This window comes from Rhinolophus ferrumequinum, chromosome 3 (assembly GCF_004115265.2).
Source record: "Rhinolophus ferrumequinum isolate MPI-CBG mRhiFer1 chromosome 3, mRhiFer1_v1.p, whole genome shotgun sequence".
NCBI lineage: Eukaryota > Metazoa > Chordata > Mammalia > Chiroptera > Rhinolophidae > Rhinolophus > Rhinolophus ferrumequinum.
The window spans coordinates 7495561-7512751 of NC_046286.1; the positions used below are offsets into that span (position 1 = coordinate 7495561).

Genomic DNA, 17191 nt, shown 5'->3' on the forward strand with positions numbered 1-17191 from the left:
AGTGCTCACTGGCACATGGAGGCCAGTTGTCACCAGGGAGCTTTAGCCTGCCTTCTTTCTACAGTGGGTGAGGGTGAGTATACAGTCCTCACAGTGAGCTTATGTTCTGATTGGAAACTTGTGATATCTGATTTGGGTGCTGTTTCTGGTACGAGACGGGAGTGATCTGGGAAATGTTGGAGAGTTGAATGAAATGTGGGCATCTGGATCCTTTCATGGTCTATTTACAATCAGTGTCATGTCTGAAAACACAGGCCGTGTGTTCAGTGAGGGGGGCAGGGAGTGCAGCACTTACTACATTGCAGTGGTGTCACTGAAGTTCACGTCCTCTGTGAGTCTCAGCCTCCCCATCTCTGCAAGTAGCCCCGCCCACCTGCCAGAGGGCCAGGGTAGGAGGCCCTGAAGAGTTGTTCCAGCTCTAAGACCTGTGATTTCAGATGTGGCCACTTTCCTTCCCTGTCTCTTCGAGTAAGCTTTGTGTGAGATCATAGTTAATCAGGCTTTGGCCCTCCTCAAAATGTGGTAGAACAAAATGATTTTCTACTCTGCTGCATCTCATTTCTCTGAACACACACCCTCCATGATGACAGAGAAAGAAAAAAGGAAATTTCATTCTCGCATTATCAGGGTTTTGAAACATTTTTACCCAGTTCTAGAAAGTTAGTTCTCTTTGACAGTGAAGGGGCCAGGAGCCAGCTGTTCCCAAACCTGTTTCTGCTTCACTCATCTTCCTTCTCCTGATTATCCACTCACTAAAGAAACTTCTTTTCCGAGTTCTTTAACATTTCAGCTTCACCTACCTAATTATTTTCTCTATGTTGGCAAAACTGGCGTGTAGTCCCCTTCAGCCATTAGTCGTTTCTCCCATGTCTTCCCCCCACCCCCATTTTCCAGTACCAGCAGGTAGCTCAAAAGGGCTCTAGGAATTAGCATCTTGAGAAAATTAGGTTGATACAATGTTGATTTAATTTTCTGAGCTCCAAATGATTTCCTTTAATACCCCTTCCTGGCAGAGGAGCTCTGTCAAGCTGATGGGAAGTCACAGCGTCATTTTGGGCTTTTGAATGAAAACGCCTCTAGCAGCTAGTATCTGGTTGTTGTCTTTTGCTGTCAGGAAAATGAAATAGGCACCAGGGTCGTACCATTCGGGTCCGGGGTGGAGATGTTAGTTACACAGGAAAAGGCAGCCGTGTTTGTAACGCTTCAGGCAGCATCTTGACCTGAATTGATTGTTAGTGGCCATGGAGAATTGCCCTTTCAGAGATGTTTCTCTCCACTCCACTATCAAATGTGATTTCTCTCCAGCCCCTAGTATTTTCTTCTCCCTTTTGCCCTAAGGATCACAGTGACAGCCAATCCAGCAGGCTTGGTGTGTTTTTCAGGTGAGCAGAGATGCTCTAGAGCAGTTCCCAGGAGAGATGGGAGTGGCTGGAGTCCAGGCACACCCCGTTTGCTTGGGTTGCGGTGGCTCTTGGATCAGGCAAATCATAAAATAGTGTGGAGAACCTGAAGCTTGGGGAGGTGTGGAGAGGTTGGAGGTGGAAAGTGGGGGACAACTGAAGGTTTTTTCCCCATGTGTTTCTGATTCTGCAGGTTGTGGTAAAAGGAGAGAAGAGACAAGGGTAGGGAAATAAAGAAATTGTAAACAAGAATTGGAAGAGACAAGGGAAAGAAGAGAATTTAGATTCTTTGGGTATATGGAAGTATATCATAAACCATAACATTATACGAGGGATTTGTGTGCCTGGGGATATTGTTGAGGTAAGAAAACATTGTTTTGAAGTGTAACAGGAGACAAAAACTGAATGTAGATCTTGTAGGTTTCAATGCTGTCTTAGTGGAGATTAGACAGCGTTTACAAAGTGCCTACTGAGGGTGAAGTACTGCACTAGGCACTGGAAAGAGAAAAAGATGGAAAAGGATAAGAGCTGACTCCAAGATAGCTGATTTAGTGAGTATAATATATTACTGTTTGTTTAGTATTTTACAGTGTGTAAAGGTTTTTGACACATGGTAATTTACTTAATCCTACAACAGTCTTGAGAAATAACCTACATTAATCCCAGGTTACAGTTGCGGAAGCTGGAGCTTCAAGATAATCAATTGTGTGCTTGCCCTTGATTGCACAGCCAGTAGGTGGCAGAAGTGAGAACTCCAGCTGTCCTTTCTAGAAAAAGACCTGGCAGTGGCCTGTGAGGGCCACATGCCTTGAAATCACAAAATGAGATCATATTTATGCCCTCTTTTTGTAGGTGAGAGGCTTTCATTGATTCATTCCCCTCCCTTGCACTGTCTGTCTTTGGGCCAGCGGCTCACCCAGAGTCTGGAGTCTGGGGCTGGGGCACAGCCCACAGTGAGGAATGTGGTTTGCCCTCTTTCCAGCGTGTCCAGGCCTTAAACTTGTGACACCTGCCTCACTACCACTGGGCTGTCTGGAAAATGTTACACGTTCTTGGCAAATGCCATTAGGTCTTTTTTTGGTGTGCAAATGAATATAATGAAAAAATATGAACAATTGATGGCTCAGGAAGAGGGGAAAGGGAGAAAGAACTGATCTATCCAAGCTGAAGTCACTTTTTCCAGAAACTTTTTCATTGTTTTGATCAAGCTAGACAGCTATCATCAGAGGCAAGGCCCTTGTCACTTAGAAAGTGACCGGATTGTGAACATTAGTATTTCTATTTCTTTCTTAGAACTGTTACCCCTGAAGCTTCCTATAGCAGGTACAGAGCTCTGGACAGGCACTCAGCCATGCCAGCATGCAGAGAGGGAAGGCTGAGCTGCCTATGCCCCTTCCTTCCTTCCTGCTGGATATTCATCAGGGTCCCCTGCAATAACCCACTCTAGAGCTCAGCCTCTTGCTGCCACCAGTGTAGATGGTGTATCCTCTCTGCTGTGGAGGGTCAGGACAAGTAGAATTCACCATCGAGGGCCTAGGTGTGTAAAAGAGAAGTGTAGACATACAATATGGGTCAGTGCTGCATTCAGCATAAATTTTAGTTTAAGAGTTAAAGGTACCGAAGTGGCCAAAACTATAATCTAATAAAAATTCAAATGATTATTGTAACATAGTTATTCCTGAGGTGGGGGCGGTTGCTCTGAGGGCTGCCTGGAAGCTGTACACTAGTGTATTTTTTTTCCTCTCGGCCTTGTCAGTTCCCGGCTAGCAGAGGGGCAAAGGCAAGAGAGGGGAGTGCAAATGGGGAGGAGACGAAGTGCATTGTGGTACCTGGGACTGGATCCTGGAACAGAACAAGGACTCCAGTGAAGTCTGCATCCAGTCTGGAGTTCAGTTAATAGTAGTGTACCAGTGTTGGTTTCTTATTTTGACAAGTGGCAGTCTAAGATGTTAGCAGAACTGGAAACTGGGTGAAGGGTGTATGAGAACTCTCTCTTTACAGCTCTGTATATCTAAAATTATTTAAAAAAAAAAAACGTTAATTGAAAAAAAGGGAGGGGGCCCGGCCCAGTGGCTCAGGTGATTGGAGCGCGGTGCTCCTAACGCCGAGGTTGCCGGTTCGATTGCCACATGGGCCAGTGAGCTGCTCCCTCTACAGCTAAGATTGTGAACAACAGCTCTCCCTGAAGCTGGGCTGCTGTGAGCAGTCGGAGGTTGGTGTGAGCTGCTGTGGGCTGCTGTGTGCTGCCATGGGCTACCATGTGCTGCCAGGAGCGGCCAGTGGCCAGCGTGAGCAGCCGGCAGCCAGCAAGAGCTGCCGTGAGCTGCTGTGAGCTACCGAACGACAACTGGTGACCGACTGCCCAACCGGTGGGGAGCACAAGGCTCATAATACCAGCGTGGGTCAGGGAGCTGTGTCCTACACAACTAGACTGAGAAACAACGGCTTGAACCGGAGTGGGGGGCAGGCGAAAGGAAGGGGGGGGTAGGGAGAACCTAGGAGGAAGGAGAGAAGGGAAGCAGAGGCTATAGTCTGGAAAGGTAGGTGCTGTGACTGGGAAGGGATGATGTTAGAGCCCCCCAGGCTTTGGTTGGACAGGAAGCCCTGAGACTGGTGGGTGGGCTGACTGGATTCTGATTTAGCTTTCTGGCAGACTGTCTGGGTACAGGTCACTTTGTGTCTCTCTTTCCCTATCTGTAATGGGGGTATAGCATCTATTCTGCTCAGTAGGACCCTTGTAAGGCAGGATATGGTGGAAAAAGATGCTAAGGAATAAAAACTGCACACTCAGGTGCCCATTAAGACATTTTTATCAGGAGTCTGAGTTAGGCCTGGTGGTGCCAAAGGCATCGGGTATTTTGAGGCGGGGATGGCAACTCCAGAGGGTGACAATCACAGAGGATCCGTTTCCTACGTGGTGTGTCCCCGATGGGGACTCTGCATTGTGCTTGCTGAAAGGCTATGTTACTACCCCTACCTTCTCCTTCCTGCTCCTCACTGAGCCACCTTTTCTCTCTTCCTCCCCGTCTTCCACTTACCCTGCAGAAACCACTGGTAAAGGACCGGGAAGCTGAGCTTCTGTACTTTGCAGACGTCTGCGCGGGCCCGGGGGGCTTCTCGGAGTATGTGCTCTGGAGGAAGAAGTGGCACGCGAAGGGCTTTGGAATGACTCTGAAGGGCCCTAATGACTTTAAGCTGGAGGATTTCTACTCAGCCTCCAGTGAACTCTTTGAACCCTACTACGGTAAGGACACTGAGGAGAGTACGAGGGGCTCTGAGGGACAGTCCTCTGTGGGGAATTTGGGTCAGAAGCAGCTGTTACCCATTTGCTGTGTTTCCTTTCCCAGGTCTCTTAGCCGGGGGTTCCCAGTCCATGTCATGAAGGTGCCAGTTCTCTCTAAACTGTCCCTTTTTACCCCCAGCCTGGGGGATACAGTTAAACCCTTCACTAGGCAAACTCTTGTCCAAGCCATATTACCATATTTTGCCATGTATAATGTGTATTTTTTTGCCCAAAATTGTGACGGAAAAATAATGCGCATTATACATGGGTAGTACTAATTCCATATTTATATAAATATTTTTAATTCTTTTATTTATGCTTATGAGTTAAAAGTGTAACTCTAAAATCAATAATGATATCCATATGCAAAATAATACCCTGGAATGGGATCATCGATTTTGTTGAACTTATGAACTTGCACTGACGAAGAGTTCTTGGCCTTGTATGATGCGTAAATATCGTAAATTTGTTACCGGTATGTAAAATTTCTTGTACCTTGTATCTGTTCTTGCGTTTTATAATTACAGTGGTACCTCGGTTTTCGAATGTAATCTGTTACGGCAGACCATTCGAGTTCTGAAACGTGAGAAAACCGAGGCATGATTTCCCCGTAGAAAGTAATGCAAAATGGATTAATCCATTTCAGACCGTTAAAATCAACCCCTAAAACTGCAAATTTAGCATGAATTTTACTATCTAATGATACCATAGATCCATAAAATTTATGGTGTTTGTAAACTGAAATGTTCATCAACTGAGACGTTCAGAAACCGAGGTACCACTGTATTTGTTACATAAAATTTCTTGTACCACAATATGTTAAAAAATAAATGCTAAAACTTCCTTATACTACAAAAAACAAGTACCTAAATGTAAACAAATAAAAATTTGAATTAAAAAATTAAAACTAAAGATTTTTTTCTCTGAAAGTTTGAACCAAAAATGTGGGTGCACATCATACATGGCAAAATATGGTAATTCCTCCTTTCTTCTCTCCTGGTGACAGGAGAAAATGAAACTACCTGATCTCTGGCTGAGACCTGGCAGGGTTGTTAACATACAGAAACCCCGCCCCATCTCCAGACCGTGTGTGGGACCGTGTGGGGTGCAGAATGTACCGTAACACAGCCCAGCAGCCCCAGCGGCCCCTGCACTCTGTCTTGGTGATTGTGATTTGGCAGCAAATCCCAAGTCCTTTCTTAACAGTCCTTATTAAAAAGTCGATGTTGGTTCCAAAATGTAAGTGCTTTAAACACAACTTTGGTCTTAAAGACGAGCACCTTGTGGTTCAGTTGATGGCTCTTGGCCGGTCAACTCCTCTGCTCTCTGCTTCGTGATAGCAGGGCCCCATGTTTGCCTCCTGGCCCATCGCTGCAATGAGTTGCTCCTCCTGGGGACTTTTCTCCTGGGCCTTGGGACCCAGTGGGTTCCTGTGTTCACAGCTCCTGTGGGGCACAGGGCAGAGGAGCTAAATGGGAGTTTTGTGTCCCGCTAGGTGAGGGCGGGATCGATGGAGATGGAGACATCACCCGCCCAGAAAACATCACTGCTTTTCGGAATTTTGTCCTGGACAACACAGATCGCAAGGGGGTCCACTTTCTGATGGCCGACGGGGTAGGTGATCTGCTCTTCAGAGGGTGATGCTTTGGGGATTTATCACGTTAGAGGCTGGGGACTTGTTTTTGTTTCGTGTGATTTGGTCCTTTAGCTGCACCGTAAGGTGCTAGCTCACTATTCAGATAGTAGGGGACGTATGATGGATGTTTTTTATTTTTTTGTACGTATTTTTAGTGATCGCTTTGTCAAGGCAGTGATGATGTGGACACCTTTACTTGGCACAGGTGGCGCTTCTCGGCTCACTTCTTCAAAGGGTCTCAGTTGGTGTGAGATACAGTGAGGGAGGACCGTGGCTAAGATGAACTAGGCAAAACTAACCGGGAAGAACGTTTCCCTGTGTCACCTGGATGCTGCTGCTGGCAGAGGCTGTCTGCACATGGCCACTCCTGAGCCTCTGGGTGGGCTGACAGGTGACCACATAACCGAAGGCAGCAGCTCGGGGGGAACCCCCAGGAGGCTCTGTCAGGGGCTGAGCTAAAGTCAGTATTCAAGGAGCCTTGTTCCTTGGGTAGCTGCTCGAGGCACAGAGGGGCCCACTGCAGCTTTCTCACCCGGTAATCTGATGTGTCAGACAGTTTTAGACTAGCGGAGGGACAGGGAACATGGCAGTTGCTCCAGGGTCACATGGCTAGAGGTGAGAAAACCTCTGGAGCTCTTCGGGTGGCCCTTCAGGCAGGAGAGTATGGAAAGGTGAAGGAATGTGCAGGCTGAAGGTGCCCTACTGCTCGCCACAGCATTGCGCACAGCAGGGCACAGCAGGGGTGGCGGTGGGGGTGGGGCCTGCTCCAGCTGAGTGGGGGTGAGGGTCTCATAGTGCTTGGGAGGCCGCTGATGCAGAGTGGCAACCAGAGTGGCAAACTCAAGGATTGTGTTCCTGCTTGGGCAGAAACCTTCTGCCTTGTTTTTGGTTGAAACTATAAACAGGCATGCATTTTGAGAAACACCTGTAACCTGGAAGACATTGCTAAACATTGTTGAGGCATTTAGCTGTTATCTTCACAGGACTGAGTCAGGGAGACCTGGCCTAGTTGGGGCCAGCTTAACGGAGGCCAGCCTCATTTACTAATTATTGTGATAAAAAACACATATCCTAAAATGTACCATCTCAACCACTTTTAAGTGTACAGTTGAGTAGTGTTAAATATATTCACCTTGCCATGAAACAGATCTTCAGAACTTTTTTCATTTTGCAAAGTTGAAATTCTGTGCCCCTTGGACAGTAACTTCCCTCCCTCCTCCACCCACCCTCCTTTGCTTCCCTGTGAGCTTGGCTCCTGCCCCCTGCGGGCATCTCCCAGGGAAGGAGACCACTCCAGGAATAGCAACTACAGTCTTTGAACAAACACTCTGGCCAGAGACTCTGTCAGCTAGAGGGAGAGGCTCCGTGGTCTTGGGCCAGGAAAGTGGGTTTTGTGAGTACGTCCTGGTCAGCAAGGGAAAGAGAGATCACTGACCGTCAGAGTTGTGCTCGCTTTCTCCTGTGTCTAAACTGGGCCTGTGCAGCGGCCAGCACAGCGGCTGAGGGAGCCCACGCAGAGCAGTCACGCTACACGTACTCCCTGGGGCTCGTCAAACTCACCAGAGCATCCATTTCCTGTCTTGTCGTGGGCCTGTGACGAGCCAGTGTTTTGCCTCTGTTCTGCTCACTTTTCCCTTGGATTCCCATGTGAGTTTTATAATTTTCGGGACCATCTCCTTGGACAAGCAGACCTGGTTCCATCCCCTGGGCGTGACAGAGCCGGAAAGCGGCACTGGTCCGGTAGTCATGCCTTGGTCCTAATGCTGGCTTCACCCATAACGGGCCATGTGACCATGCCAGAACAATTCAGACGCTGCGCCGTACCTTTATCAGTCAGGCGGTGGAGAGCAATGAAGGCACTTCAAGAAATCTCAGTGAAGATGAGGTCGGGATGCTCGTTTCAGTCTTCATCGCTGCTCTTTCCCATTCTGATCCTTGTGCTCCCATTTCAGGGTTTCTCCGTGGAGGGGCAAGAGAACCTGCAGGAGATCCTCAGCAAGCAGCTGCTGCTCTGTCAGTTCCTCATGGCGCTGTCGGTTGTCCGGACAGGTGACCCTTCCTCAGCCGTCTCCCCACCCACGACCCACTTAGAGGCCCTGTTGGACAAGAGCATGTACAAGGGTTGACATGGAATTATAAAAAAAAAAATAAATCTGCCTATATCAGATGACAGTGGCTGAGTGAGGAGTTTGGGGAAGAAAGTGCTGTAGAATCCCAAAAGTCCCCTCTAAAGCCAAGTCTCCCCCTTAAATTGCCTCTGACTTTTAGGGGACCCAAGTTCTGGGCCCTGACTGGTCATATTTACTCCCTGACACTGCCTTACCCACCTCTTGGACTAGAACCCACTGACGGCTCTTGGTGTCTTCTCTCTAACCCAGGCGGCCACTTCCTCTGTAAAACCTTTGACCTGTTCACACCGTTCAGCGTGGGGCTCATCTACCTGCTGTACTGCTGCTTTGAACGAGTCTGTCTCTTTAAGCCTATTACCAGCCGACCTGCCAACTCAGAGAGGTGAGGTTTTCCTCTCCATCGTCATCAGACTAGTTGGCTAAATGGCAGAACACACATCCTGGTGCAGCTTTCTGCTCAAGCTACAGTAAAAACCTTGACTTTAAAGAAGTGATTAGCGCCAAGAGGCGGCGGGGTTCGTGTCTTACTGGTTCTGTGATAGGCCAGGTCAGCCTCTGCCTCTGTCTCCATGTGCCTTATTCACCACTCTCATGGAGGAGATCCTTGACTTGACGCAGGAGAGAGAAGGTGACCCATAGAAGGGATATCTGGAGGGATATGGATCGGGGCAGGGCCAGGGGGCTACCTGGCAGGACACAATGTCCGGGCACAGTGTGAGGGAAGATGTGGCCAATCCATACTGCTGGGTGGCTTGTTAAAACCCGACTTCTGGGCCCCATCCCTGGAGAGTGTGATTGATGAAGTCTGTAACTTACCAGACCCCCGGGTGATGGTGATGCAGCTAGACTGGCACAGGGCAGGGGGAACGACTGCCCTAGAGAGGAGAAATACAACCCAATGTAAGAAGGAAGGATTTGAGGTGAATGTTTACAGCACAGAGTTTGTGCTGTGTTTTGTGCATAGACTTAAGGCTCCTGAGCTGCGTGACCCAGCAAGGGGCTTGGGGAGGAGGACTGGTGGCGGGGAAGCCCTGCTCAGTGGAGTGACGGGCTTTCTCCTGCAGGTATGTGGTGTGCAAGGGCCTGAAGGTGGGCATAGACGACGTGCGGGATTACCTCTTCTCAGTCAATATTAAGCTCAACCAGCTGCGGAACTCTGATTCCGATGTCAACCTTGTGGTCCCCTTGAAGGTGATCAAGGAAGACCAGGAATTTACTGACTACATGATACGGTCCAATGAGAGGTGAGCAAACCAGGTGTTTTTTGCTGGCTCCTCTAGGGTATCGGAGAAGCCAGAGAACGAAGGACTGAATGACTGGCTCTTGGTCAACCCTGGAAAATGGGTAACTGGGATTGGTCTGCTCGTTCCAGGGCTCCCTGGGACTTAGAGTACCTTGGGGACCCTCATCCTACTCCCACACCCTGTGACAAGGGTGTTCGCTGGGAGCCCTGTTCTGCGTCCCTGGTGGTAGAAGTAATTTCCCTTTAATTGCTTCTGTTTGTAAAAGGCCATCATGGTGGTTGCCTTGTAAAGCTGCTATTTGGAGGCAGGAGACGGCTGGAAAGCTAATATGTGACATGCTTTGGAAGTTTCTGGTACCAAAGCTTTTGCCAGTTCATGAGTTCCCCAGATGGGTGATCTGAATGCTGTTCTTTTTTTTTTTTTAACTTTCTTTAATTGTTTTCCTCTTCCTTGTTAGTGGTAATTATTTAAAGTTGTGACAGTTGGCTCAGTTTTCTAAGTGGGCAACCATTAGATAAAAGTTTTTTGAGGTAGGTTGGAGAGTTGTATAGTAACAATGAATCAGAAGAAGTGCTTTCTTAAGGGTCCAAACAGGTGTTGAAAAGGTCATTTTATCCGTTCATCTGTCAGTGGACATTTAAGTTGTTTCCACATCTTGGCTATTGTGAATAGCTGCAGTGAACATGGGGATGCTGATACCTTTCCGAGATCCTAATTTCAGTTCTTTTGGACAAACACCCAGAAGTGGAATTGCTGGTCATGATGGTAGCTGTTTTTTCATTGCCTCGTTGCTCTGACCAGTTCCTGCAGTGTGATGCTGAATTGAAGTGATGAAAGCAGATATCCTTGCCTTGTTCTTGATTTTAAATGTAAAATGTTTAACCATTAAGCATGATGCTAAGGGTAGCTTTTTTGTAGATGTCTTTTATCAGATGTCTTTTCTTCTGTTCCTAGTTTGCTGAGAGTTTTTATCATAAATGGATGTTTAATTTTGTCAAACACTTTTTCTGTATCTATAGAAATTATTTTTCTTCTTTATTCCATTTATAGTGAATTACATTGATGATTTTCAAATGGTAAACAGATCTTGCATTTTTGTATGAACTCCAGTCAGTCATGAGTTACCACTCACATATTGCTGTATTTGATTTACTAATATTTTATTAACGATTTTTGTGTCTAAGTTCATAGGGATATTAGTCTCTGAATCTGTATTCTTTTGAAGTCCTTATCTGGTTTAAATATACATATTTTTAAATGCTATAAATTTCCCTTTATAATCCCTGTGTATAAATATATTAAAAGAAAAAAGGGTCCAAAATCAAAGAAACTAGAAAAAGAGAAAATTAAGCCCCAAGGAGAACAACCAAGATTACTCTACCCAGCAAAGCTATCATTTAGAATCGAAGGACAGATAAAGAGCTTTCCAGACAAGAAAAAGCTAAAGGAGTTCATCACCACCAAAGTATAGTTACAAGCAATCTTAGAGGGACTTCTTTAAGATGAAAAAAAAAAAGATCAAAAATATGAATAATAAAATGGCAGTAACTACATGTCTATCAACAATTACTTTCAATGTAAATGGATTAAATGCTCCAATCAAAAGATAGGATGGCTGAATGGATAAGAAAACAGGACCCTTACATATGCTGCCTACAAGAGACTCACTTCAGATTGAAAGTAAAAGGATGGGACAAAGATATTTCATGAAAATGGAAAAAAACAAACAAAAAATCTGAGTAGTAGTACTCATATCAGATAAAATAGACTTTAAAACAAAGGCTATAAACAAGAGACAAAGAAGGACCCAGTAATCCCATTCTGGGTATTTATCCAAATAAACCCAGAACTCTACTTCAAGGGGGCATGTGCATCCATATGTTCATTGCAGCACTGTTTACAATGGCCAAGATGTAGGGGCAGCCTGGGTGTCCGTCTATGGAAGAAGTGGATAAAGAGGAGGTGGTACATACATACAGTGGATATTGTTCAGCCATGGAAGGGAATGGGTCCTTGCCATTTGCGGCAGCATGGAGGGACCTGGAGGGTATTGTGCTGAGTGGAGTATGTCAGACAGGGAAAGACAGATGTAGTGTGATTTCACTTATATGTGCACTCTTAAGAACAAAAGTAACAAAACAGAAACAAACTCATAGATACAGAGAACATTTTGATGGTTGCCAGATGGGAGGGGGGCTTGAGGGGGTGAAAAAGGAGAACTGATTAAGAAGTCAAATTGGTTGTTACAATGTATTCTTGGGTATGTAGAGTATAGCATAAGGAATATAGTCAATAATATTGTAATAGCTGTGGTGTTATATGGCTACTAGATTTATCAGGGTGTTAGATGGGAAGTGGGCTGGGGGGCAGGGTGAAAAAGGTGAAGGGATTAAGAAGTACAAATTGGTAGTTACAAAATAGTCTTGGGGATGTAAAGTAAAGCTTGGGGAATATAGTCAATAGTATGGTAATAACTATGTATAGTGCCAAGAGGGTACTAGACTAGTCAGGGGGATCACTTCTTAAATTATATAAATGTCTAACCACTATGCTGTACACCTGAAATATAAAATAATACTGAATGTCAGCTGTAGCTGAAAAATTAAAAATAGGGGGGAACGGTGAAGGGGAATAAGAGGTTCAAATTTGCAGGTATACAACAAATAAATCTTGGGGATGTAATATACAGCATAGGAAATATAGTCAATAATATTGTGATAGCATGGTACAGTGTCAGATGGTTGCTAGACGCATAAGAAATAATAATTTCCTTTTATTTTTTAAATTTAATTACAAATACTATAATTTTAAAATTTTATTTAATTACTTACAGCATATGTAATATATAATATAAATTTATATATGTAGTAAATTTATATATATGTAAATAAATAAATAGATAAATAAATAAATTTTCCTTTGGGGACAGCTGTAGCTGAATCTCCCACATTTTTTTTTTTTTTTTTTTAAAGATTTTATTGGGGAAGGGGAACAGGACTTTATTGGGGAACAGTGTGTACTTCCAGGCCTGTTTTCCAAGTCAAGTTGTTGTCCTTTCAATCGTAGTTGTGGAGGGTGCCGTTCAGCTTCAAGTTGTTGTCCTTTCAGTCTTAGTTGTGTCCTGCGCAGCTCAGCTCCAGGTCCAGTTGCCGTTGCTAGTTGCAGGGGGCGCAGCCCACCATCCCTTGCAGGAGTCGAACCAGCAACCTTGTGGTTGAGAGGATGCACTCCAACCAACTGAGCCATCCGGGAGCTCAGCAGCAGCTCTGCTCCAGGTTCCGTGTTCAATCTTAGTTGCAGGGGGCTGAGCCCACCATCCTTGAGGGAGTTCAGGAATCGAACTGGCAACCTTGTGGTTGAGAGCCCATGCTCCAACCAACTGAGCTATCTGGGAGGCAGCTCAGCTCAAGGTGCTGTGTTCAATCTTAGTTGCAGGGGGCGGAGCCCACCATCCCTTGAGGGAGTCGAGGAATTGAACTGGCAACCTTGTGGTTGAGAACCCACTGGCCCATGTGGGAATCGAACCGGCAGCCTTCGGAGTTAGGAGCATGGAGCTCTAACCGCCTGAGCCACCAGGCCAGCCCTGAATCTCCCACATTTTGATGTTACCTTTTTTTATTACTATAAAGTTCAAAGTACTTTTAAAATTTCCCTTATGATTTGTTTTTTGACTCATGGATTATGTAGATGTGTGATATTTAATATCCAGCTATTTTTGGCTTTCCGAGATACCTATTAGATTTGTCCCACTATACTCAGAATATGCTCTGTATGATCTTCATCCTTTGAAATTTATTGAGGCTTTTTTTTTTTATGGCCCATCATATTATCCATCTTGGTAAATATTCCAGCTGCTGTTATTGGGTATAGTGTTCTATAAATGTTAATTTGGTTGAGTTGGTTCATAGTCTTTTTTCAGATCTTCTATATCTTAACTGGTATTTTGGCTACTTATTCTGTCACCTGCTAAAAGAGGGCTGTTAAAGTCTTCAGTTATGATTGTTCAATTGTGATTTGTCTATTTCTTTAGTTTTTACTTCATATATTTGGGATCTGTGTTAGTAGGCATATGCACATTTAAGATTTTTCCTTCTTAATGAGTTGACCTCTTGTCATTGTGAAATATCCTCTTTATGTCTAGTATATTCTTTGTCTTGAAGTCTATTTTGTCTGATAGTAATATAGCAACATCAGCTTTCTTTTGCTTTTTACATGGTTTGTCTTTTTATGTCCTTTTATTTTCAATGTGTCTTTGTATTTGTAAGTAACATATGGTTGGGTCTTACTTTTTTATCCAGTGTGACAGTCTCTGCCTTTTAATTGGTGTGTTTAGTACATTTATATGGACTGTAATTGTTGATATGTTTGGGTTTAAATCTTTTATCTTGGTTGTTTGATTTCTGTTTGCCCTGTCTGCTATTTGTTTCTCTGTTCCTTTTTTCCTTTTTTAGTGGAGGGTGAATTCAGTATTTTTTAGTAGTATTTCTTTTTATCTCCTTGGATTTTTTTTTTTGTCTTTTGTGTTATGTTTTAGTTGTTACTCTAGAGATTACAATGTACATCTTTAATTTATCATATTTTACCTTCAAAGTTATTCTGCTTCATGAACAATGTAACAACCTTACCTCAGTAAGCATGTATTTACAGTCCTCCTTCCTTTGTGTTCTTTTATAGAAAACCATATTATACATTGCAGTTATTTTTATTTCAAACAGATTCAAAGACACACACACCTAAATATGTACATCTAATTTTTTTTAATGGTTCCTTGATATTTACTGATATATTTAGCCATTCTGGTATTCTTCATTCTTTCCTTCAGAACGAGGTATCTATTTGGAATCATTTCCCTTCACCCTAAAGAATTTCTTTTGGCCAATTTTTGTAGTGCAAGTCTGCTGGAGCCTAATTCCTGTGGCTTTTGGCTTTTGAAAATGTATTTATTTCTCTTTCACTTTTGTAGGATATTTTCACTGGATATAGATTTTGAGGTTGACAATGTTTTTCTTTCAGCACTTTAAAGATATTGTTCTCTGCTTTCCTTGTTTTCTAATGAGAAGTCAGCCATCGTTCTTAGCATTGTTTCCCTGTATGTCCTGTGTTCTTTCTCCTCTGATTGCATTCATGATTTTCTCTTTGTCTTTCGTTTTCAGCGTGTTTTCCATGAGTTGTCTATTTTTGGTTTTCTTTGTATGGACTCTGCTTGGGGTTCTCTGATCTTGGTACTGTGGATTGATTTCATTCATCATTTTGGGGAAATTCTTAGCTATTGTCAGTACTTTTGTCCTATTCTTTCCTTCCTCTTCTTCCGAGATTCCAATTATATTTATGTTAAACTGCTTGTTATTGTTCCACCAGAGCTCATGTGCTCTGTTATGGTTTTCACTTTTTTCTCTATGTTTTAGTTTGAGTTTCTGTTGGCCTGTCTGTCCTCAAGTTCACAGATTCTTTCCTTTATTGTCTGTTGATAAGCCCATCAAAATAATTTTTTATCTCTAATACCATAGTTTTCACTTTTATAATTTTTATTTGCTTTTAAAAATATGGTTTCTATATTTCTGCTGATACTCTCCATCTTTTTATGCATGTTATACAACTTTTCCACTAGATCCTTTAATATGTTTTTCAGTTATTTTAAAGGCTCTGTCTGATAATTCCAACATTTGGACCATCTCTGGGTCTTGTTCTATTGGAGTAGTTTTCTTTTGTCAATAGGTCACATTTTCTTGCTTTATCACATGTCTCATATTTTTTATTCAATGCAGACATTGTATGTAAAAGATCAGTGGAGACTAGAGTAGAGAGGATGACTATTGGCGTAGGTGGATTGAGTCAGTTTGTCTGTAGTTGAACTGGGTCTGGGTTTTGTTGTTGCCCTATTTAGAATCAGTTTACCACTGCTTTCACATTTTTAAGTATGGAATCAGAACTTCCTTTTAGCAGGACTTGGGATTTGAGTGTCTGAAGGGTTTGACTCAGTTTTTCTGCTTTACCTTGAGCTTTCAGCAGGCCCATGTAACTACACATTGGGGTGTGGTCGAGGGGGTTTTCTGTCAACTCTCCAGCCCCTCCCCAGAATATGCATGGTCACTGCTCCAGCTAAACTTCTCTGTCCTGATGTCTTTTAGCTGTCTGTTTTGGTAATCCTTCTGAGATAAATCTTTTTTTTCTTTTTTCTTTCTTCTAGCCACTGTAGTCTGCAGATCAAAGCTCTGGCCAAAATCCATGCCTTTGTTCAAGACACGTGAGTGTTGCCCACTTTCCGTGATTCACCTATTTCAAGGGATGATCTTTTTGTTTTGTTTATTTCATTTCAACAAACATTTAAAAACACCTACTCTTTTATCTCACACTCTGCTGTGGTCTGTGAAGGGTGCCAGAGAAGCAGATGGCATTCACCTTGCCCCTAAAGACTTTACATTGTCTTTGGGAAGATAAGAGGAACCAGGGAAAAGGATACAGGAAAAGTTATTAACAGTGCATCAGAGGGTGTAGAATGCATAACGTTCAGGGGACACAGAGTAAAGAGTGATGGAGAGAGGAAAGGTAGGACTGGTTAGGGGAAATCTCTGGTAGGGGCGAGCATAAGCTAGCTCAACTTTCTGAGGCAATGTGATGTCTGTGAGGGTGGATGTAATATGGCCTGTACCAGGAGAGGAGGAGCCAGAACGTACCTGTGGGTAACTGGAAGAAGGGGGTGTGGGAAGGGAATCCTGTCATCAAGGTGGTTAGTCAGGAGGGCCCTTTCCTTTGTGTGGGAAGGGGAAGTCATCCCATCTTCAAGAGGCAGAGCCGTGTGACTGTGATAAGTGCTCCGGGCTAATGACAACATGGCCTCCGTGTGCGCACACATTTCATTCACGGGACTTCCGCTCGGGGGTTCTGAGGGCCGCACAGGAGGCACACTCCTTGTCCCTCATAGAGGTTTCAATCGCTTGTCTCTTCATTTTCCCAGGACCCTGAGTGAGCCTCGGCAGGCAGAGATCCGGAAAGAGTGCCTCCGTCTTTGGGGGGTGAGCATCTCCGCAGCCCACTGTTTATCTCGGGCAGGAAAGCCATCGAGGAGAATGGGATTGCCTCCCAACCCCGTCCCCTTAAGGTCTCCCGCCCCTTGGACATATCTGCCTCCCCTCCCAGCAGTCCAGAGCTGAGCATTTTGGCGTCGTTGGGTGCTGTCTCCCCAGCCCTTGCACTGCCAGTTTGGCCCTGCCTCTGGGTCATAAAGGACAGGGTGATTGGTGAAAAGGCCTTATTTTGCTGCTGGTGGCCCTGTGTGGCAGCGCTGACCACAGAGAGCCCCAGAGAAAGGGAAGTGGCATTTGGAGCGCGCTCCCACAGGGCCTGAAAGGGAGCGGTGACTGGCTTACCCACCTCCTTCGCCCTCTGTCTGGACTCCTGTGTTACATGTTGTTTCCTCTTCCCCAGTCTGAACCTATCCCCTTGCCTACATAGACTCAAATGCCTTGGTCAAAAGTGCATTTGACAGTCAAGGCTCTGCT

General features: G+C 44.6%; 1 protein-coding gene across 3 annotated transcripts in view; it reads left to right on the forward strand.

Annotated features, from left to right (window-relative positions):
- Positions 1–17191, forward strand: part of CMTR1 (cap methyltransferase 1) — a 45201-nt gene that overhangs the window by 18999 nt on the left and 9011 nt on the right. For 2 of the 3 annotated variants that reach the window (XM_033102901.1, XM_033102902.1), the window contains 7 exons: positions 4446–4644; positions 6179–6297; positions 8272–8368; positions 8698–8830; positions 9513–9692; positions 15880–15936; positions 16648–16705. In XM_033102901.1, coding sequence (XP_032958792.1) covers positions 4446–4644; positions 6179–6297; positions 8272–8368; positions 8698–8830; positions 9513–9692; positions 15880–15936; positions 16648–16705 — 843 coding nt within the window. The remainder of the gene's footprint in view (positions 1–4445; positions 4645–6178; positions 6298–8271; positions 8369–8697; positions 8831–9512; positions 9693–15879; positions 15937–16647; positions 16706–17191) is intronic. The other variant, XM_033102903.1, reaches the window with a different exon arrangement.